Below are 23,019 nucleotides of genomic sequence, written 5' to 3' on the forward strand. Positions count from 1 at the left end.
ACTCCTACTTGCTTTCAGAGTTTTTTCCATGTCTGCAGCTTCTTAGAAAATAACCAGCTAAAAATAATATTCCAAAGAGACACGGTTTGGGGGGCCACTATTTGAGAATATGGGATTGTGACTGCAGACATGGAGTGGGGGAGGTCTGCAAGTACAAGGATTAGGCGTGTGGTGTGCTTGGGAAGTGTGTAACAATGCAAAGGGCATGGAGCAGCGTTTAGGTATCACCAGGAAGACACGAGGCTGGAGGGACGTTTGTCTTTGAGGTCATAGGTGTGGACAGAGTGTGAGCAGGTCTCTGAATCTGGGCTGAGGGGGACAGCAAATAGGATACAGGGCATCTGCGAGACCCTGAGTCAGTGCGTGAGAGTAGTGGGAATCGGGTAGGAGGAATAGAGCGGTGCGGGATGTCTTATTTCTGAACTGCCCGGAACTGCGAGGATTGCTGAGGTCCCTGGGACGCCTTTGGTCAGCCACCCACAGAGAACGTGGGCGAGGCTCAGGTTCAAAGCCCTACCGTGCCTGGCTCCACGGCGCGCCAGGCGGGGAAGCAGCGCGGAAAGGCTGGACCCGGTGGGTCGGGGAGAGGCGAGGCTGCAGAGGGGTTCCCGAGGGCCACCTCGGGCGCTCAGTGTCGAAGAAGAGGGTGTGGGCTCAAGTTCAAAGCCCGCCCCGCCCGCAGGGCCCAGCGCTGAGCGCACGGCGGGGCGGGCGTGGGGAGCGAGGCGGCGGGCGCGCGGTTGCTAAGCCGGGCGCCCCCGGAGACGTTGCCGGTGGCTGTCGCTGGGCGCGGCACAGGGCGGGCGGCGGGAGGGGACAAGGAGAGAGGGCGGCGCGGAATCGTCGCCGTTCGCGCCGCGCCCGCCCCGCCGTCGAGCTGCGGCCCCGCGCTCCCGCCTGGCGCCCGGCGTCCCGCGCCCCGGCCTCCGCGCCATGCCCGCCGCCGCGCCTGCCCCGAGCCCGCCGCCGCCCCCCCCAGCCCGGCCCGCCCCTGGCTGTCCGGCTCGGCCAACCCCGGGTAAGTGCCCTGCTCTCCGGCGTCCACCAGGTCCCGGCTGCCGCCGGGGTCGGGGGTCTGGGGGCGGGATGGGGTGGGAAGCCGTTCTGTCGCCCGGCCTCGAGACCCCGCTGGGTGCGCGGTGGGATGCGCAGTGCCAGCCCCGCGGTGGTGCCCGGAGCGCGTTGTGTGTGCGCGGGTGTGTGTGTACGCGCGCTCGCGCTCGCGTGTGCGTTCACACCAGCTGAAACGCGGGGTTAACGCTGTCCGAAGCTGGGTTCCTCTCCCTCACTGACCCCCCCGGGCCTGCCTGGGAAACACGTGGGCGTCCTGCCAAATGCAGTGGGGCTTCGGGAGAGGGAAGGCGCCCGCGAGGCAGCCGGCGTTTATTGAGGATGTCAACGTTTCAGGTGCTTTGCCTAGAGTTGACCTCATTTCGTCCTGTCTACAGACCTGTCAGGAAGGTTGAGTTATCCCCATTTATCAGATGAGAAAACAGAGGTCCCAGAACTCATGGCTTGCCCGAGGTCCCATGGCTTGATACCGGTGAAGCTGGGATTTGAACCCAGGTGTCCACAGCTCTCTGACCCAGCTAAAGGAAAGGAAGCTGTCCCTAGAACTAGATAAAGAAACATATAAAAGAACTAAAGACTATCGGGAAAAAGGCTAAAACATTTGGGAATTAATAGAAAAAAAAAAAAGAGTTTGTAAACTATCCCATCAACTAGGACTGCACTTAAGTGCTTTCCGTTTCTGGCTCTGGGGGCGAGGTGCTGTGAGGTGGGGAGGAGACTGTCCCAGTGCTGGGTGGAGGCATCTGGGGACACCTTTTCTGAGTAGCCACCTGCTGGGAGGGGAGGATGAGAAGTTGAGGAGAGAACTCAGTTGTGATTTATCCCCAACAGTTAATCATCCCTCCATCTTACCCCTCTCCCTCTTCATTCCCTTTCCTTTCCTCCTCTCCTTTCCCTCTCCTCCTTTCCCTTCTCCTCCCCTCCCCTCTCCTCCCCTTTCCTCTCCTCCCCTTGATGTATTGTCCAAGATAACAACTGTCAGGTTGAAGCTGGGTCCTACCTTTCTGATTGTCTTGGCATTAGGTGCCTTGATGATTGTGTTAGGAGCTGTCAAGTTAGTCACTGCTTACAGAGGTGGTCAACTGGGCTAGTATTGAGCTACCAATCACCAGCACAATGAATGGGGCATCTGGAATAGTGGCCAAGCATTGTACTCATCCCTAAGGGACAAGGTAACAAGAAGCTAGGACCCCAGGAGGCAAAAAAAAAAAAAAAAAAAGAGGAAAAGAATGTTGTGTTTGCCTGGCAGCCCAACTTCAGAAAAGCATTTCAATTTAATATTAGGTGGGGAGGTATAGCTCAGTGGTAGAGTGCATACTTAGCATGCACAAGGTTGTGGGTTCAATCCCCAGCACCTCCACTGAAAAAATACCAAATAAATAAACAGATGAATAAACCTAATTACCTTTCCCCCCAAAAAACAAAACAAAACAATCTAACATGAGATTGCTTTGGGTGGTGCCAACAAATGCTTCACTGGAGAAAGAACAGAGGCTAAACATGGTTTCTGAAAGATGCTCTGTAACTCATTCCATCAAGGTTTGAAAGGGCTTTGAACTGTGTACTTTTATGATGAGCTAAAAAAATGTGAGAAGGGAAAGAGTCCCTGCATGCAAACCCCGTGAGGTCTCAGAATGTGGGAGGCAGAGTCAGCGTTATCATGACCAGGCTTTTGGGAGAAAGGACTACTGGACTCTGGACTGTCACAGGTGCTTCAGTGCTACACCGTGTCCCCTCGGAGGTCTTTGCCCTCTTCGTGCACACTGGTGCCCTGGGTGCTTTCACTCCCGACTGCCAGCCCCTCCTGTCTGTTGGAGGAGGACCCTGGGCCTGCTGGAGTCGGCTTGGTCTGTAGGAGCTGAGAACAGGGAGTGTCTGGAAGTTGCCATCTCCCTGGGGGCAGCCCCTAACCAGTGGTTGATTGATGCCAGCATGTAAATCGTCCCGCTCCCTTGTCCTTGACTGGGACACATTTTGTCTCCAGAAATCCACTGTGGAGTGGTGTCACACTGGCTTCCATGGGTCTTTGCTGGGCTTGCTTCTCTTTTTGGCCTGACGACTTCACTCAGCAGGCAGTTTTTTCCTGGGAATACTTCCTAATAAAACAGTTTCCTAGGAATTCCTTTCTTAGGGTCTGATTCTTGGGGACCCAACAAACACACCAACCCTTTCTCACACTTAACATTTCTTTCCTCCCATGATATCCAAGAAGGGCTGTGCCATTGGTACCCGGCTGCCTGTGCGAGCCTGCAGAGAGCCTTGGTGTGAATTCGCACACGGTGCCTCCTGGCAGATGGAGTCCCGTGCCCAGGCACAGGCTTAGCAAGCAGGGGTTCAGTGTCCATCAGTCCCATCTGGGTGCCTCCGGCAGTGCACACTTGTGCTGAATGGGTGGCACGGTGCATGGGCGTAGTACTCAGAAAAACAAAACAAAATGAAGAGTTGCTGCATTGTCCCAAGATCTCACTCTTGGCTTCTCTCATCCCTCTTTTAACCAGTTCAAGGGAAATTTCCCTCCCATGTCTTCTGAAGTATTCGAATATTGCAGGCAGATGTGTTGCTTTTCTCTGGTTACATGTGGAGTTGGTTAAATGTCTTAGCCTCTCTCTAAAGCCAGTAAAGAGAAGGAAAGGGCTTTCTTGGCCAGTGGAACCACAATACCACAGGTACTACTGGGCCAGGGAGGGTGGGGGCCGTCTCTGCCAGCCTGACCTCCCAGGGGGCCTCTGCCCTGACAGGGAGGTCATTGTGAGGGGCTTGGATGGGCTGCGTTAGTCGGAGGCTCTTGCCTGATGATGTTTCCTTTTCTTGCATCCAGGGGGCCATTGTATCTGATACCCAGAGTTCCTCACCGTTTCATTTGGTGACCTCATGTTTCTATCTAAATTTGGCCCATCTGGTGGTAAAACAGAGCCCCTTTTGAAGATGAGTATGCGGGAGAGTTCTTTGGAAAGGATATTTTTAACTGTCTGGTAATGTAGGTCAAAAGAGGGAGAATGGAAGGGTGGAGCAGAGGACATCTGTCCTGGGAGTCAGAGTTCTGTTCCACGCCCAGACGTCTGAGGCTCCCTGGTGACCTGGGGCAAGTTATTGAACTTCTCTGGGAACCTCAGTGTTTTCCCCTTTCTTTACTTAATCATAAGTATTCAGCCATCCTCAGAGAGTTGTTTGATGATCAAGAGGGAAATATTTTCATTGACTCATGAAATGATTATTGAGCAAGTCCATAAAATCCTTCCCAGGGAGATCTGGCAGCGTCTTGGGGACAGTGGCGTATGTGGAGGGATGGTGGTGTCAGAAGTAAGTGATGGAACAGAGAGAAAATACTGGTTCGGTGGCTGTGTGATGGGGCATGGAGGTCTCCAGAGCTGGTCTTGAAGGCTAAGGGTCCACAGAACTTAGCATATGGCAGGGTGCTGTGTAGTGTGTGGTGATGTGGGTTAGAACTCTTGAGTCCAGCGGAACTGCCTTCAAATCCTGGCTCTGACTCTTCAAAGCCCTATGATGGTGGTCAAGGTGACCAACCAGCCTGAGCCTCAGTCTCCTCATTGATAAAGTGGACATGATGGAATTGTTCTGAGGACTGAGTGATGGAAAGCTCTTTGCAGACATGATTACAAATACAAAGTGTTGTTATTAAAGTTACCTTTCAGGATGAAGAGATTCTGTTTGGGCGTCTTGGGCCAGTGCTTCTCAAAGATTATTGCGCATATGAATCACCTGGGGCACCTTTCTAAAATGCGGATTCTGAATCAGAAGTCTGGGTGGAGCCTGAGATTCTGCTTTTCTCACTAACTTTTCAGTTCTTAAGTGTGGACCGCTGCCTCTCCAGGTAAAGTCTGAGTCCTTCATGGGGGCTGAAGAGCACTGTTTGGGGAGAGGATAGGGATGGCTCAGGCTTCCTAGGCAGGTCTGGCCTGGGACTGGGGCAGAGAGAGCTGAAGCTTGCTGGGCTTGCTGCTGTTGGATAAGATGTTTACTCTGGAAGAAGGGGAGGTAGTGGATTTAACTCAGCTTCCTTCAAGTGCCTTAGGACCAGTCCCCTGGAGGAAGCTCTTCCTGGCCAAATAGCCCAATGCTGCCTACTTCTCCTGCATGCTGGTCTTGACAGTGTGGAGATGAATAAGCCACTGACCCTGCCACGGTGTAGATGGGGATGGGGTGGGGACAGGCATGCATACCTGTAATTATTACGTGTTAAGATAAGCACTCTGTAGAGTTCATGGGTAATGGCTATGGGGGTAAGAGGGTTGGAAAAGGGAGGAGAATGTCCTGGTGGTAATTATATCTGAACTGGGTTTTGAAGGATGAATCACAGTGATAGGCTGGAGAGCAGGGCAGAAGAGTATAAAGAACAGCCTTCTAGGATTAAGGAACAGCATGCGCAAAGATAAGGTGTCATGCAACAGGCTGGTGTGTTCAGGTCACTGAACTTAAGAATTGTTTGGAGCACAGAATATGATGGGAAGAGCTTGGTTCAGGGAAGTAGATCTCCGTTCGTGAAGATGTATTAGTCAGGATAGGCTAAGCTCTGCTGCAGTAACAAATCAACTTCATCATTCAGTAGCTTAACCCAACCACGGCCACTTCTCACTCATACTGTGTGTCCTTCATAGGTCATTGGAGGATCATGTTGACAGAGCTTTCTCATCTTACAGACACACCATTTGGAAAAATTGGTTTATGGAGTCACCAGTGCAGTAGGAGATTGTGGGAGAGCTGATCTCTGGCTTTTCCGTGCTTCAGTCTGGGACGGATGCATTGTTATGCCACAGACCATTGGCCAGAACCAGTAGTGAGGGGGCTGGGGAAGCGATGCAGGGTGTGTGGATGGGAAGTTTAGAGAACATCACTGTCTCTCCCACATATACCTTGTTATGTAGCTTAAGCCTCATTCTGAAGGCCAGAGCTTTTCAAATGGAAGTAACGTGAATTTCTTTCAAGGAAGAAAAGTCTTATAGAGTCTAGTGGTGGCCTGAATTATTTTTATTATGGTGCAATTCAAATATGGAATAGCCCTAAATATGTCTAAACTCTATATTTAGAGCTCTCCTATGACCGTAAAACCAAAACAAATATACAAATAAAATGTCAACACAGCTACAAATCGAGTAAATTCAGATTAACTGCATGAATTTAACATGATGGATGAAGTCATTTTTGCTAAAACTAGATCATTGTTTCTGGGTCTAAAAAATAATGTTTGGGATGCTGTGTGCCACAACACATAAGTTGGATGATGGCTTAATTCCCCCCTCAGTTTCCTTTGGGTTTATTAAGTCTGATTTGTTGCTTTCTCTTTAACCTGTGATAATTAAAATAATAGTAATATTTCTTTTTGCCAATGACATCACCAGTGCAAGAATACAGACAGTGGAATTATGTGGCCTCACTTGGTCACAATATGTTGGTTTGGATGGTCCAGAATATGTTTCTATTTATTTTCTTTCTTTTTTTTTTTTTTTTTGTAATTAATGGAGCTACTGGGGATTGAACCCAGGACCTCATGCATGCTAAGCACACGCTGTACCGCTGAGCTATACCCTCCTTCCTGATTTTCTATTAATAATCTTAAAAGAGATAATCATTAAAGTGAAAGCACAAAGTTAAACAAAAAATATTTTTGGAGAACTTGTGAACCCTGTAGAATATGTCTGAGGATTCCCCCAGAATCTGAGAAACAGGTGGAAACCCACTGGTGAGTTTAGCTGGTGTGGGGGGAGAGAGTTGACCAACTTGATGCTTTAGAGCCATCACTTTGTCCAGGTGTGTGGGAAGGCCAGAGATGGTTCAGGTCCAATATGCTGAGGGTGGACGTTCAAGCAGGAAGTAGTTCAGGGAATGGAGAGGAGGTGCCCACTTTGAGAGACATTTAGGAAGTGGGATCCCCAGGACTTGGAGATGGAGGGGAGGAGTCAAGGCTGGCTCTTGGTTGCGGGGATCGGGCAGTTGATGGAGCCACCGACCAGCGGGAGGACCACACGGGTCCACGGGAGGAACAGAAGAGCTTTAGGCCAAAGCTGTGTTCAGCCATATTCACCACCCCACCTCTTCTAACTGGCTTGAGCCCTCTAGAACCAGTTTCTGAGGAAATGTTGCATCTTGTGGTGTTTTTTTTTTTCTCTCCAGGACATTTACTTAGTGTTCATTAGACTATTCTGAGTGGCTTTGTTAGCCTTTCTGCTTTGCCTGCTCCTTCTGTCCTGTTGTCAGGGTTCTGGCAACGTTTTGCCCGATTGAGCGTACCTTTGTCTCCTATATATTGTGAAAAATACTAGAGAAGATGGCGAATGGTTCTGAAGTTGAAGCCATCATCCCAGAGGCTGTGAGATTAGTTACCTGCCTTCAGTTTTTAAGAGCACCAGCAATCAACTTTCCACTCTGTTTTTTGTAGAGAGAGTTTCAAAATTCTACGAGGAGAGATCGGACTCGGTGCCAGTTAAATGGTCTCTAGGTAATTATGTGAGGAGTATGGAAACTGCAGTTTGGGGAAGCGGAGGGCAGAGGGCACAAGGCCTCACAGACACACAGACAAAAATGTTCCAAAAACACATCTGTGGTGGTTAGAGTGAAATCTTGTGTTCATTAAAGTTTTTGCCCTTAAGTAATTAAAAATGTAATATATTATTTCCTCTGTCTATGAATTTTTTTTTGGATTCTTTTTTACTGAAGTATAGTTAGTTTACAATGTGTCAATTTCTGGTGTACAGCATAATGTTTCAGTCATACATATACATACACATATTCCTTTTCATATTCTTTTTCATTAGAGGTTATTACAAGATATTGAATATAGTTTCCTGTGCTATATAGCATAAACTGGTTTATCTGTTTTATATATAGTAGTTCGTATTTGCCAGTCTCAAACTCCTAATTTATCCCTTCCCACCCCCTTTACCCACTAGTAGTCATAAGTTTGTTTTATATGTCTGTGTGTCTGTTTCTCTTTTGTACCTAAGTTCATTTGTGTCTTCTTTTATAGATTCCACATTTAAGTGATATTATATGGTATTTTTATTTCTCTTTCTGGCTTATTTCATTTAGTATAATAATCTCCAGATCCATCCATGTTGCTGCAAATGGCATTATTTTATTCTTTAATGGCTGAGTAGTATTCCATTGTATAAATTTACCACATCTTCTTAATCCAGTCCTCTGTCAATGGACATTTAGGTTGTTTCCATGTCTTGGCTATTGTGAATGGTGCTGTTATGAACATAGGGGTGTGTGATTTGTATGTGTGAATTATTAACCTAACACACCATCTGGAGGAAGTAATGAGAGCAAGCTGCCCAGAGTGGCTTTCTCCCTGCTGGTCCTCACGCATGACAAACTTCCACTTGTCTCTTGGCCCCTGCATAGTCATCACCTTCATGGAAGCACCTCCGAGGCCCTCCAGGGACACCTGTAGCCTTCCCTGCTGTACCTCTTTGTAACTTTTGATAAATGGTTTGTAAGTGAGTGCTTACCAGTCAGCTCCAGGGACCACACACACATGACTTCAGGACAGACACCCTGTCTTTTCACTTTGGGATTCCCCTAAATAGTGGAGCATGTTTCCTACCAGCCATCTCCACACCCACGAGCTAGTCCAGGGCACCCTTCAAGGAGCATCTTTGGACCTCAGGGCAGGTTGGAAGAGCAGATCTCCCAGCCATAATATCCCCGGTTTACGGAGTATCTTTCCAGGAAGGGTTTGGATGAAGCTGGTTGTTCAGTTTAGTTCAGATGTGTTGATTTCAGGCTGGCTACAGCCAGAGTCCTCTGGAGCTTGGGTCTTTACATCGGTGGCGAGACAGTGGGTGCTCTCTAGATAGCCACGTGCTTCTGTTCTTTAGCAGATGCTTTCCATCCCTGTCCACAGTCCCCGTTCTGACGCTTTCCCTGAAGTCCTCTGCAGCCTATTTGGGGGCTTTCTCTGGCTGCAGGGGCATGGTTGGCCTATTCTTGGGGAAAGCCAGAAGTGCTGGGCAGTTAATGCTCCTGCGAGCCGCCCTGAACCACTGGTGAAGGGGAATGGGTGGATACATATCACAGGTTCCTCCCCCCTGGTGGGACCACCCCTGGGCACACTCTACCCATTCTGCCCTGAGCTTCCCAGCAGAACGCTGCCCAGGCTGCCCACAGCAGTAACCCGCTCACTCACACAGCTGTACTGCCTCATTTCTTCAGTCTCCTCTAGTACGTCCCAGGATCACCTCCTCAATAAACCCAAATCTTGCCCCAGGATCTGCTTTGGGGGAGAGTCCAACCCAAAAGGGTCTTGGGGCCACTGGACTGTGGGTGGAAGTGCTTTCTCCTGAAAGCAGGTGGGAGCCAGGGCACTGCCATTGTGTCCCCCACCACTGCAGCGATGTTGGAGGACCTGAGATGTAGGAAGGCTGCTCGGTCCACATGGAAATTCATATGCGCAAGAACTTTTATTACAGTAGCCACTGAGTTTCTTGGCCTTCACTGGTTGAGGCACCTACCTATCTGACACACAACATCAGCTCTGTCCCCTTCGGATGCCGGTACTTAAGTCCATCCATCCTATGTTTCTCCATTCTGTTCTGATACATGAGAACTCTTGAGATTGTTTTTACCTGAGATCTCCTTTAGTGTCTCTAATTTCCAAACTTATTCTCTCTTCAGGGGCTTGATTAATATTAAAGTAAAATTTATTTATGTTTTTCTCTGGCTTTTTACCTAATTCATCTGGACTTTATTTTGGTATATACTTGTCAAATAAAAATCCAAGTGCATCTTATTTCCAAATTATTATCTAGTAGTTCCAATATTGGGTAAAAATTACTCTTCCCTTCCCAGTTACTTTGTAACGATCTATTATGGTACATTAAATCCCCATGTGAAGTAGTATCTCTTTTGGGGCTGCAGTTTTCTTTTTCCTTAAATTCAGCTATTTTTGTGTAAGTACCAAGATGTTGTAATTATAGCTCTCTTATGTATTTTACAACCTTCATTACTCATTTCCCTCCTGTCTGTCTTCAAAAATTGCATGAGTGCTTACACTGCATCAAACCTACAGATTCCAGTTGGGAAGAACTGATACGTTTAACTTACTAGGACTTTACGTTCTGGAGTGGAGAGGTGTTTAAATGGATCTTCGATTTCCTGTCTCAGTTTTGCAGTTTTCCTTACGTTGATCTTAGACATTTTTTGCTAACCTTATTCCTAGGAATTCTATGCACGTTGACATTATATATGTTCTTACTTTTAAAATTATATATTCCAACTGATTATTGCTGTTTTCTAGGAAGGGGGGTCAGAGTAAGCAAATAGATACATCCTAGAATTGAAATAAATTCAGGGATGGAGAGAAGGTGGGATAGAGAGAAAAGGTGTGCAAAGGAGTTGGGCATGTGGTAACAGTCATTGGCCCCCACCCACAGTCCAAGCGCAGATTTCCAGATGCCATGAAATGAGCTGCTTGGGTTCATTGTGTGTTTTCTCTTTGAGACATAAAGCTCTCATGAATTTAAAACTTGCTTGTAGGTGTCTCTGACTGGTCCTAAACATCACTAGTCTGAATGTCATAGTCTTCTCTTCAACAGTTGACACTTGTTAGTAATAACATGTTTATATTTCGAATCTGGATAATAAAAGATGACATCAGAAGATGCCAACAGTGGCACTAAAGACAGGTCTGACAGTTAATGTAAAGCAAAATAAAAGGACATCACAGCCCTGGTCAGGGTCTCAATGAGGTAAGAAAACCAAAATCACTGGACAGATTAAAAAGAAAAAAGGAACAGGAGGAACCCAAGGACACTAGATTGAAGCTCCTTTTTCTTTGTGCACTGGCTGCTGGAACTTTTAGTGCTTTTTCTTTAATGCCACTAACATTAAATTTAGAATTTCAAGGAATTGATCATTTTCTACAAGAACGGTAAAACTGAAGAGGTTTACTGGTTTTGAAGATGGTATTTTCCAAAGATGTTCTTTGGCCTGAAAGGAAAACAACTCCACACTCACATTAAGCAGAAATGGGGAATAACTAAAACAAAACAAAACGAAACAAAACTGAGACCCAGTTGAAAGACCCCTGAGGTTTCCATGTTCTCAGGAATGTTTGTTACTTATTTGTTTGTTTTTTCAGTTGCTTTGTCTACATTACAAAGCAAAGACAGCAGTGGCTGCCTGGTTCTGTGTGTTTAGTTGTGCTTTCTTTATCAGAGCAGAAAGCTTTGTTAAGGGGTTTTCTTAGAAAGGAAAATGGAGTGTTGTGTTGTGGTGGAGAGGGGTGGTTCAGGAGGCAGCCTGGTATCTCTTTATCTTGCCCCAGCTTGTTAGCACGGCCATAAACACAACGTGTGGGCTTTTAAGTGCTCTTTACTGAGGATGTTAACAAAAGGAAAAAACGTACTTGAGGGGTTTTGATTCTATGGGGAGGCGAGAGTGGGGTTTGAATATCTGCCCATCTCAAGGGGGAAAAAAGGAAAGTTTCGTATTTTCCATGCTGCCTTGAGTAACTGTCAAAATTCTCAGCAGTTTCTGGCTAGCTTGCTGTCCCCATCTGGAGGCTGGCATTGTGTTTTTTTAACCTACAATTAACTACTATTCGCTAAGAATTCAAACAGTAATAGTCATATGCTTTCATAGCTTTTTAGGGAACTTTTTCTTAACAGTTCTCACAGTTCTTTTCCTACCCTTGAGAATATCAGCTTTTAGTGTAAAAGTTACAAAATTAGATATTAGGAAATCACTGGTAATCACCAAGAACCATTCTTTCATTCACCCAAATGTATATTTATTGTCTACTATATGCCACTGTGGTAGGCACAGCAATTTTTAGTCAATTTAAATTTTTTTTAATTTCTATTTTTTTTTTGGAGTGGAAGGAGGTAATTAGGTTTACTTATTTATTTGTTCAGTTACTTATTACTAGTTTTTAATAGCGGTACTGGGGATTGAACCCAGGACCTTGTGCATGCTAAGCACACACTCTATCACTGAGCTATACCCTCCCCCCAATCAATTTAAATTTAAATTTAAAATAGCCACGTGTAGCTGGTGGCTACTGTATTAGACACTGCAGAGCCAGAGAGTTGGGGAGACAGAGGTTAAAGCATCAAATAGATGTTGTACCAGCAATAGTAGTAAGTTTCTATGAAGGAGCAAGACAGGTGAGTGAGGGAGACGGAGTGGGTGGAGTCTTCATACAATGACACATGCATGTTCATATATATTGAGAATGGATTGACTGACGGCCTCTCGGACATTAGATCCATCGCAGACCTGAACAAAGGTCAAAAGGATATGTGTGAAAGAAATAGTCTGAAGATGCTCCAGGCATCTCTGGGTCATTAATTTCCTTTTGTTTTTTAATGAAATACGAGAGAAGGGATGCCTTCAAATTCGGAAAAATGCCACAAAGTGCAAAATGCTTAATGCTTGTTCTTTTAAATTTTAAAGGCCTTTCATAATTTGGGGGCAGCAGTGTGGATCTATGTTCCCTAGAAGCAGAACCTGAGATAGGGATTCTCGTGCCTGTGATTTTGGGGGAAGAGCGGTCAGGAGAAGGGAGGTAGTGGAGCAAGGTAAGCAGGGGATGCAGCTAAGCAAAGATGTGGTCCCAGCTGGGAGTTCTGGAGCTTGTCCCACCTTGGGGTAAGGGGTCTTTTGTACCCCTCCCTCTCTCCATCAGTCCGTCATTGATTAGGGGCTGCCCCTGTGAAGGTAGAGTTGGGTACGTAACCTTCTGGGTGGAGTGGCTTCAGTCAACAGAAGGTCATTCCTGGTTGAATTGAGCAGTGGTGGCCCTTTCACAGCCAGCATTCCTTAGAGCTGGTGGGTAAGGGGATCTGGGTGGGCCCCTGCATGTCCATGACTGTGCTGGCCCTATCGCATTGTGATGACTGAGTAGCTTTAGGTAGATTTGGGGGCAGAAACAGATGAAAAACCCTGAGTACAGGATTGTTTTCATCACCCAGCACATTCTGATGATTGTGAACTCAACTCATAGGCTGTTTTCATGAACGTGACTGTGGATTCATTGGGTTCTTTCCTGCAATACTGTTTATGGCTGGTCTACCACATGCCTGGCATTAGGTCTGGGGGTTTGGAATCTTGCCAAGCAAGGCCCATCTATTTAGTAGACTCCATCCCCATCCCTGAAATGACGTATTTTGGAAGATTCCAAGAGATAGCATTGCAAAGAACCCTGAAGAAGCTTAACCGCAGCTCCTAGAAAAGCCAGAAGCTGCCAAGGTTTACCTCTGTCAAGGCTCTGAAGGCAGCAGTCTTTAAAACATTTGTAAATGGTGCTCTCAAAAGATCTCAATGAAGCACTTGGGCTGTTTAAGGGAACCGTCTAAGTTTCTATACACTGAGGTTGGCTTCTTTTTTTCTCTTTAATTGAAGTATAACCAGTTTGCAATATTGCGTCAATTTTTGGTGTACAGCATAGTGATTCAGTGTATATACATATATTATTCCTTTTCATATTCTTTTTCATTATAGGCTATTACAAGGTATTGAATATAGTTCCCTGTGCTCTACAGTAGGACCTTGTTTATCTGTTCTATACATACTAGTTTGTATCTGCAAATCATGAACTCCCAATTTATACCTCCACCCCACCTTTCTCCCCGGGTAACCGCAAGTTTGTTTTTTATGTCTATGAATCTGTTTCTGTTTTGTAAATAAGTTCATTTGTGTCTTATTTTTTAGATTCCATATATGAGTGATATCCTATGATATTTGTCTTTCTCTTTCTGGCTTACTTCACTTAGTATGACAATCTCCAATTATATCCGTTTCCTGTAAATGAGACTGGCTCCTTAATAGAGGAGCTGGCTTGCCTTGGTGCTGCTGTTGTCAATCTGATTTAACCACAAGGTACTGCGTCCTTGCCATATGCAGGCACCCTTATGCCTGTCATCTTGTTACTGTCTTTTCCACCATCCTGGGAGGTGGGACTGGTGATGGCCATGTAGGCACCGCCAGCAGTGAGGACCGCTGGATCCTCTGCCATCAGAGGTGTAGGTGAGGCCCCTCTTGGCTCTGGCACTCCTGGTGGGTCCTGGGGCCACTGCTGGAGCTTTATGGTACCTGTTGGGTGCAGTCAGGGTCTTGGCACTGTGACTTCCCTACCTTGAAATGAGAGGAAAAGCAAACCCTGTTTTAATTCCCTAAAGGAAGAAAAGTTTATACTTTAATCTGCTTTACCTCAACATCAATCACTCTTTGTTTGGAATCTTAATTCACTTCAGTGAGTTGTTTTTTTTTTTTTTAGATCATCCTGTCTACGGGGATATCAGGGATAAGCTCAGTTGTTTACTGCCAGCTGCAGGAACACTGGGTGACTTCCTTCTGCCCTGTTGGGATGCTGGCTGGCTTAACAACTAGGGCAGAGCTAAACTGAGGCCACTTTGCTTAGGTATTGACACCCATTGATGAGTCTGAGTCCTCCTCCATTTCCTCTGGATGATTCTGTGAGCTTTGCTTTTACTCCATGATTACAAATGATATCCCCAAAACATGTCTGAGCCATTGTTCAAAAGGATTCAGGATCTGTGGAAGAATTACTTCAGTTCTTACAAAATAGCTGTGTGGCCTTGGGCTACTTGTTTACCCTCTCTGGTGTACAGTTATGTCTAAAAATTGAGCATGTTGGGCTACTGGCCCTTTCAGTTCTAATGTGCAAAGATTTTCAGCCACACAGCTTTTCCGTCTAACATGTGTCTCCTTAAAATCCTCCTTTGCATCTTTCTCAGTTTGTATTCATAGCATTGCTTTTGTTTACAAAGGATGCATATTTCAACATAAGCAATTTCTGAGAATTTTTTAGCCAGTAAATTCAATCGATCATGTAATGACCATGTCTTGAATATTTATGTAAAGTTCATCCTCAGTCTGGTATATCTAAACCTCACATAAATAGCACAGTGGAACTACTTAGGTTATTTACTTCTTCTTGCGTGAACTGTGGCAATATGTATCTTCTGTAGAATCCATCCATTTCATTAAGTTGTCTTATTTATTGGCACAAAATTATTCGTGATGTTCCTTTGTTATTATTTTCCATAAGCAGCCCCGGTGTTCTTCAAATGTGTCATTTCTCCTGAATATGAATGAAAACTATATATTTGGGGAGAATATTTCCTCTTAAATTGTTTTACTCACTTGCTGTACTAATTATATATTGTACATGGAGGTTGTCTTACCAAGAAGTTAAAATCATTTAAACACTGCTTTCTAAAGAACCTACAGGCTCTTTACCTCCTCTGTCCTTACGATGATGGACAGCAGAGTTATGTGCCTGCACCACAGATAAGCATCTGACAATGAGAGGTGAGAGTCTGCAGGGAGGCACTGATGGATGGGTCAAATATTCGAAGTGTCTTTACATCAATCTGTGGTCCATCCAACCAAAGCACGGAGACACAGAAAAATGAGATAGATGTGCTCAGTCTCTCTAGAAAAAAGAAGATGGAGGAGTTTGCTTTTCGAATGATTTCTGCAGCCTCACCTGTAGGGAACTGGAGCAAGGTGAAGCTCTGTCCAGCCCAGGTTTGAATTATGACACAGGCTGGTGGAGACCAGGGGGCCGGTGAGGGCCTTGGGGTGTGATAACCAGACAGAAAAAGGAAAATGTGACGTCTTGTAGGCATCAAGTCAGCTGGAGACTGGTCCCAAGGTGGGGTGTACTTTCTTGCTCCCCTTCCAAATAAACCCACCTACAGAGCCTCCCTGAACAGTACTGAGAAAAGCAAAACTCAGCCCAAACCAAGGTTTTTGTGAATTTGTGAGCTGCAGCAGGCTATTCGGATTAAAAATTCAGGTCATGGGAAACAACAGCCCGGCCTGGGAGCTGTGCCGTCTTGGAATTTTACTGAGTGACAGGATACCCCAGGGATGAGATCACGGGTGAGTTGGGGAGTGTTGGGAGGAAACATTAAACCCGGGAGTGAGACTGAAAGATAAGCCATCCCCAGGGGGAGCCTCAGTCAAAGCAAAGCGGTATCACATGTCACAAAGAAGGACACCGTAAGGGACAGGGTGGCATGAGGGGAGGCTTTGCAAACAGTGACACCCGGAGCCTTAGGCAAATAAAGGAGCATCCGGGCTTCCTGCGAAGGAGCCACTGGGAGAGGGGAGAAGGGTTCATCTGGAAGAACATTGGTCGAGAGGAGGTTATTACTGTGGTCACTGGAATGTCTGAGGCCTCACCAGCCCTGGGAGCCAACCAGGCTGTGTTAATATTAATGCCCAGTGTGGAGTCCCAGCAGCCCTGCCTGCTCTCACAGGACCTCAGCCAGCATCCTTGGAGTCCCCAGGGGAGGATGTCACCTGTGCTCAGGTACATCTGGGCTCTTGTTCTTCCTCTAGTGGTGATGTCACTCCTCACATCCCCCTCCCTTGCTGTCTTCCGGCTGCCAATATGTCCCCAGGGTCCCACATTGCCCCCTTCTGCTGTGCTGGGGAAGGCAGGTGGCTGCTTCTCTGCTTACTCTGTTGTCCCTTGTCACCTGGGTCCCAGGGCCTCACACAGTCCTTGATACACGGCTCCTTCAGCGTCCATCCCTAACCCTGTGCTCCAGGGATTGGAGGGCAGGGCACATGTGCCAGGCTGTCCCCTCATTTGTCCTTGCCCCTCTGCCTGATCTCCCAGATGCCCATGATGCCTGGATGCAAAACACCTCCTTTCTCCTCCTTGGCCCATTCCCTTCCTGCCCATCTGGCAACAGGTGCAAATAGGTCCCAGCACTGGAGAAATAACCCCAGCACCAGGCCACTGGCCAACCCTGGATCCCAGTTTGGATTCGGTTGGGTCACGCTGTCACGCTTACAGGGTTAATCAAATATATATATACTAGTTCAAGGACCTTCTGTTCTCTCTCGCCGTGGTCTGCTTATTTTGGTTCTACTAACCAGTTTGATGAAGTAAGAGACAGTCTAAAACTTCTCAAACTTGAATGGGCATCAGATCATCTGGGGATCTTGTTACAGTGTAGAATCTGACTCTGCAGATCTGGAGCAGGGTCTGAAATTCTGCATCTCTAACAAGCTCCCAGTGGATACTGATGCTACTGGTTCACTTTGGGTGGTCAAATTCTAGATCACACCGCTCACCCCCATTTCTGTTGGCTGTACTTAAACAAAACCCTTTGGCAAGGAAATCATGACTGGACTTGGTGTTTCATTGCACTGTTCATGTCATGTTTTGATTACCTAGCACATATCACTTATTCTCATTATAGGAATAAAGATACTTTTAAAATTTGTTATAACACTGCTTTAAGGAAGCAGTGTATGGGTCACTTTTAAATTGCATATGGTTGACCAGCACTCCCAGAAAGACACTCGGGAATTTCTCTCTAACTTTGCTTCTCAAAATGTGGTCCATGGGCCAGCAGCATTGGCATTACCTGGGACCCTATTAGAGCTGCAGAGTCTCGGCTCCACCCTAGATCTGGACTGACTGAATTCGGACTGGCACTTTAACACAGTCCCAGGTGGTGTGTGTGCAGATTAGCATTTGAGAAGCCTTGCCCTATAGAACATAAGAACATCAGAACACTGGAAATTGGGGCCTCTGGTTTTGCCATTTGAGCGGGATGCTCAAAATCAGAGACAACAGGAAAAGTTCATATTTTGGTCATTGGTCCTCTGTCCTGGGGTGACCTGGGATGTCTGGGGAGAAAGGAGAATACCTTCTGGCTTGCGTGGAGCATGAAAGTTCTTCAGACAAAATAAAACCAGTGGAGGAGGAAGTGGGAGCTGTGATGTGACGGTGAGATGGGTCATATATGCGGGCCCAGATCAGGGTGAGCAGGAAACTGAGGCAGGGAGGATGAGAATTATTGAGGGGGTCAGAGATGAGCTTTAAAAATGAGGAAAGACATGCAAGCTTGTTCACTTTAGAATATCCTTGTAAACAACAGAGGCCATACATAAATGCATCACAATTTCAAGGCAGCTGGGACAGTAAATTTCATCTTTAAATCAGCGAGTAGCTTAGGAAAAGTCTGTCGGGCATGTGTTGTAACAAGGACTAGCAAACATCCCTTACTGAGACCGTATGGGGCTCTTGTGCCAATATGCTGGGAGGCACTTGGGAAATTGGCATGAGTTGGTCAGCAGATAAAAGACAAGCCAGAGCAGGGGCACTTCTGAGGTGACAGCGGGAAGAAATCTTTTTAATTACTGCTTCTGATGTCTCGGTTGTTGTCCTGCTGATAATCAAGAAGATGAGGTAGTGATGGTGTTAATTACAGACTGAAATGTCATTAGCAATGGCAGGCAATAAATAGCTCGATATTTCACTTTATTACCTTACCTTTATTAATTGCCCCAGTTTTGATCAGTATAGATGTTGGCCAGTCTTCCTAACTACATAACTATCAGTTTTAAAGCTTAGTGAAAGGCTGCATTCCAATTTTTTATTCGTTTAGGAAACCCTCCTTGGGATGTTTGCATAATCAAATGTAAGTTCGCAAATGTAAGTTCGCAAATGTTTCTCCTGCCTCCTATTTGCATCTGAGTAAAATGAGTTTGTTCTCAAACAGCCCTTGGAAAAAGCCCAGGATAAATGATTACTCAGTGAAAAGGAAAGTGATTTCAGCCAGTCCTGTTCTATCTGCCACAGAAGAATGGAAGTGAATTCTCTTAGCACTGCCTACTGAGGCCACAAGTGATCAGTCTGGTGACAACACCCAGAAATAGGAGGCTGATAAAAGGAAAAGTATTTCAAGTGAAGCGTCCCTGCGAGGAAGGGGGATTACATGCCACTAGAAGCATTGACTTTTATTTTCCAGGGGTTTTCGTGTTGTTTCATTGCCTATTTCCAGATGTTTTAAAACACCAATCTCCTGTTTCATTAAACTCATAATCTGTAAATGCTTAAAGAGTGATTATGTATGACTTATGTCCTGTAGCAATTTGGGTGTGATTCTCCCATTTCTTGTATATATATATTTTTATTGAGGTAGAATCAGTTTACAATACTGTGTCAATTTCTGGTGTACAGCACAATGCTTCAGTCATATGTGAACATACATATATTCATTTTCATATTCTTTTTCACCCTAAGTCGCTACAAGATACTGAATATAGTTCCCTGTGCTATACAGTATTAACTTGTTGTTTATCTATGTTACGTATACTAGTTAGTATCTACAAATCTCGAACTTCCAATTTATTCCTTCCCACCGCCTTCCCTACTGGTAACCTTAAGTTTAATTCTCCCATTTCTTTTTCTAGTGTGTTATTCTAGGGGCCAAGGCGAGAATTCCAAGGTTAATGCTGACTTAGACATAGTCTTTCCTTGTGCTGTAATTAGACAGATGGATTATGGTTTAGAAATGACTAGGAAAAGGTACACTCCCTTTGTTCTGCTTACAGAAGATGAGTAAAAGATTAATGTTAGCAGTATGTTTTTAATTGTTTTTCTTGATCTTAACCTTGATGCATCACCGCCTGAACAGAGTGATAATAAATGATTAGGAAGGCGGGTGGGTTAGCCCTTCTGGCAGCCCTTTCAGTGTAATAAGGTGGAGCGGGGACCATTGTGGAATTGGGTTATGTTAATCCATCTGAATTGTGGTGGCAGATAGAAGGCACAGTTGCTGGGAGCCAAAGCCATTTAGAGGTAATAGCAGCAAAATGCCTGGTGCAGATACTGTGTTTATTGGCTCACAGCAGTCAGAGAATCCTGGGATCAGTGAGCAGGAAGTTTATCTCCCCGCAAGAGCCATTTGCTGAGATTTGCCTGAGTGTTTCTCTTAATATCCTGTCCCTACTGGTTTCTTATTTCAATCGCTACATGAATGACAAATTCAGCCCGCTGTGTCGTATTTAGCATTGTGACCTCTTTGCCCTTGACATGTACATGGATTTGGGGGACATTCAAGGTTACAGGACCCGTTCTGTTGGAGAGGGAAGAAAACAAACACAGTTTGAGTGCCCTGCTCTGTGCTAAGCAGCGTGCTGGGTGCCCCCAGCAGGAGTGAGAGACTAGGTTTGGCCAATGTGGAAACTGAGGTTCAGAGAGGTTATACAGCATCCCAAGGTCACACAGCTATTCAGAGCTTGGTAGAACCAGGTTTTAATGAACCCAAATTTGAATGAGGGTTTCTGACTCCATGTTCACGTTCTTTGCACAGCTCTAAAATGATGCTTTCACAGAACTCTGGAGGCAGGTACCTGTGTCAGCTGTTCTTCATAAATGCTGCACTGGCACATTTCTTTGGAGTCAATGTCTGTGATCGTGTTTTCTTTCACGTCACTTGTTTCATCTAGTTCAGGTCTGTTATGGGGTGTGTCCCGGTGTGGAAAGCAGTAACACTCAATCATTTACAAGGAAAACTGGACTGAGGCTTGATATACATGTTTGATGTTAGGGTTGGGAATGGGTTTCCCAAATCTCGAGTGCTTACTCTATGTGGTAGACAGAGTAGGGGAGTTGGCGTAATCCACGCTCTCTGCCTTTGGAGAGCCTAAGTGGAGTTGAGAGGGAGAATATTTACACCTCTGAAGATGGAGTACCGATCAGCTGGGGTGTGTAGAACGAAGGGTCTCAGGCATTCATGCCAAAGGCTGGTTTAATGAGTGACCGGGGGTTCAGAGGAGGGAGCTCTGACTGTGACAGGGAGGGTCGGGTAGGTTTGGCGGTGGATACCGGTCTTCCGTCTTGGGTGATGGTGAGGCTTGGATGGGTGGGAGGAGTGAGGGGAGAGTGGGGTTGGGGGTGAGTGGATGAGGACGAGGGGGCACTCCTGGACGAGGGAGCGCCTTACATGCCAAGCTGAGGACTTTGGGTTTAACCCACAAGGATGGTAATAAGGAGCACCGTAAGTCCTTGAGCAGAAGAGTGGCTCAGGGAAAGCAGGGCTTGTAGCAGAACATGCGTGCATGGGCTTGATGGGTGCCGGGGAGAAATCCCATCCATATTTGTATTCGGGGTGCTTCAGGCCAAAACAGCAGTATTGCCAAGTGGAGGTCAGTTTGTGTTGCTGTAGGAAGTGAACAGAAAAACCAAAGTTACGAGAGCATCCTTTCCCGGCATCACCTCCCGGGTGGTGCTGGCTGGGTGGCTGAAGACTGGAATTAGGATGCTTAATTTTTACAGTCTATACCTTCGTTAACTATTTATTGTTGATATGGGGACAGAGCAGGGGTTATTGTCCTGGATCACATTAGGCTGAGCCATGTGAAGTTTCCATTTTTTGGTAATTGGAAGAACTACTGGCGATTTCATATGGTTCCGCGTAATTGATTTTGTAAGTTGTTGGAGACGGGCGGACGTAGCCTGGCCTTTGGCTTTCTGGTTGGGTTATCTGCGGTGGCTCCTGGGATCATGCCACTTACAGTCAGCCTGAAAGTACTTGGGGCGTTGTTTTCCTTGGGAAATGGGACTGTTCCTGGAGACAGAGCCCAAGGGATGTGCCAGGCTCTTCCTCTCCCTAACGTTTGCTCTCCCTGCCAATGGGCCAGATATTTAGAGGCTCCTGATTTTTCTTCTTTTCTTTAAAGAAGAAAAATCTGCTCTGGACCAAGAATTTTAAAGGAGGAAGGAAGGCTTGTGGAAGAGAGGTTAAAAATAATTGCATCTCAAGGCTGTGTTTTCCTAGTACTCCCCAGTAGCATGATGCAGACAGAACCAGACGTGCCATTTCTGTAGCTCCCAGTTATGCTGGGGAGGCGGGGAGGAGGGGGACTGAGTTCTCACTCTGGCCCCAGATTGCAGAGGCTTTAGGTGAATTTGAGAATGCCTGGGCTGTGGGCTGCGCATGCCTGATGGTGGTAGGACGGAGGCTGAGCTGCACTGTCTTCATATCCTTTGTGTCCGCGCCCTGGGATGGGGCCACTCCTGTGGAGCCTCTCCTGGATTCAGGGCTGGAGCGTGCCCGGAGTGCTCTCCTAACCCCTGGAGACGGGACAGATTCTGAGCTAGGGTCTGCTGCAACCAGCTGGGCACAGAGTGTGCACCCTCTCCCCACCCCAGCTCTGGGGACTGCAAGCCAAGTCATCTGTCACTACGCCCAAACTCCACAATTTCACTGTTTGGGACCTTGAGGTCTGTCTCATCATGACTTGCCTCTCTGTCATCCTGTGTCACCACTCAACATGTGACCCACAGTGTCTGTCCCGTTCCTGGAGTACTGTTGTGTCTCCTGACATCCCATCCTGGACCTCCTCAGAATCCCCTTCCACATGAAATTCTCCTGCATCCCTAATGTCACAGAATACCCCTTTGCCCTCCTGGTTGTCCCCCGAAACTTCCTTGGAGTAGAGAAGTCTTTTCCCTTTACTTAGCCTGACGAATATGTATCGAAGGTCCCACTGTGTGAGAAGCACCGTAAGGAAAACAAGTGAGAACCCTTAGCCCCTTTGTACACATGCATTTGAAAGTCTCCTTCCTTGGCACCTTTCCTGTTTCTTAGGGAAACACAAACTAGTATTTCTGCTGGGGACCTCTCTCCTTCTCTATTAGCATCAATGTCTCAGCCAAAAATGGAGGCAGATCAGAGAGAATAGCAGATGTCCATAAATAGTTTAACTGTAAATGTGGTTGTTAAGCTCATAAATTTATGGCATGTGGGAAGAGCTGTCCCAGTCACTACTTGTCATCTAATCAGACACCTGTGTCTAGATGGAAATTCATCCTGGAACAGATTGTATGTTATAATTAAAAACACAAAAAAACATTTTGTGTAAATATGCTGGGCCAAGTTGCCCATCCTGGCGCCACCGGAGTTCCTGCCACAATTCAAATGCACTAAAAAAATAATTATTTTTAACTTCTTTTTAAAGGAAGCATAATCGGCAGATTCATGCATGTAGGATAAGACCTAGGGATCCTGTGGGGGTAATTTTAATAGTTTGCAGCCCACCCGCAGGGCTTACCTGAGTTACACATTCTGTCGTTTTTCTGTTGTCCTTTCCTGACCTGGACAGAAATGGAAATTGAACCACTTTTGTCTCCACTACAGACATACCTCA

At 46.2% G+C, this 23,019-nt stretch overlaps 1 protein-coding gene across 1 annotated transcript in view; it reads left to right on the forward strand.

The window, feature by feature from the left end:
- The first annotated feature begins 586 nt into the window (after positions 1-586).
- Positions 587-23,019, forward strand: part of DCLK3 (doublecortin like kinase 3) — a 49,227-nt gene continuing 26,794 nt past the window's right edge. Inside the window, exon 1 of the mRNA XM_074345285.1 lies at positions 587-1,018. Within this exon, the coding sequence (XP_074201386.1) occupies positions 934-1,018 (85 nt within the window). The 5' untranslated portion in view covers positions 587-933. The remainder of the gene's footprint in view (positions 1,019-23,019) is intronic.

This window comes from Camelus bactrianus, chromosome 17, assembly GCF_048773025.1.
Source record: "Camelus bactrianus isolate YW-2024 breed Bactrian camel chromosome 17, ASM4877302v1, whole genome shotgun sequence".
Lineage (NCBI taxonomy): Eukaryota > Metazoa > Chordata > Mammalia > Artiodactyla > Camelidae > Camelus > Camelus bactrianus.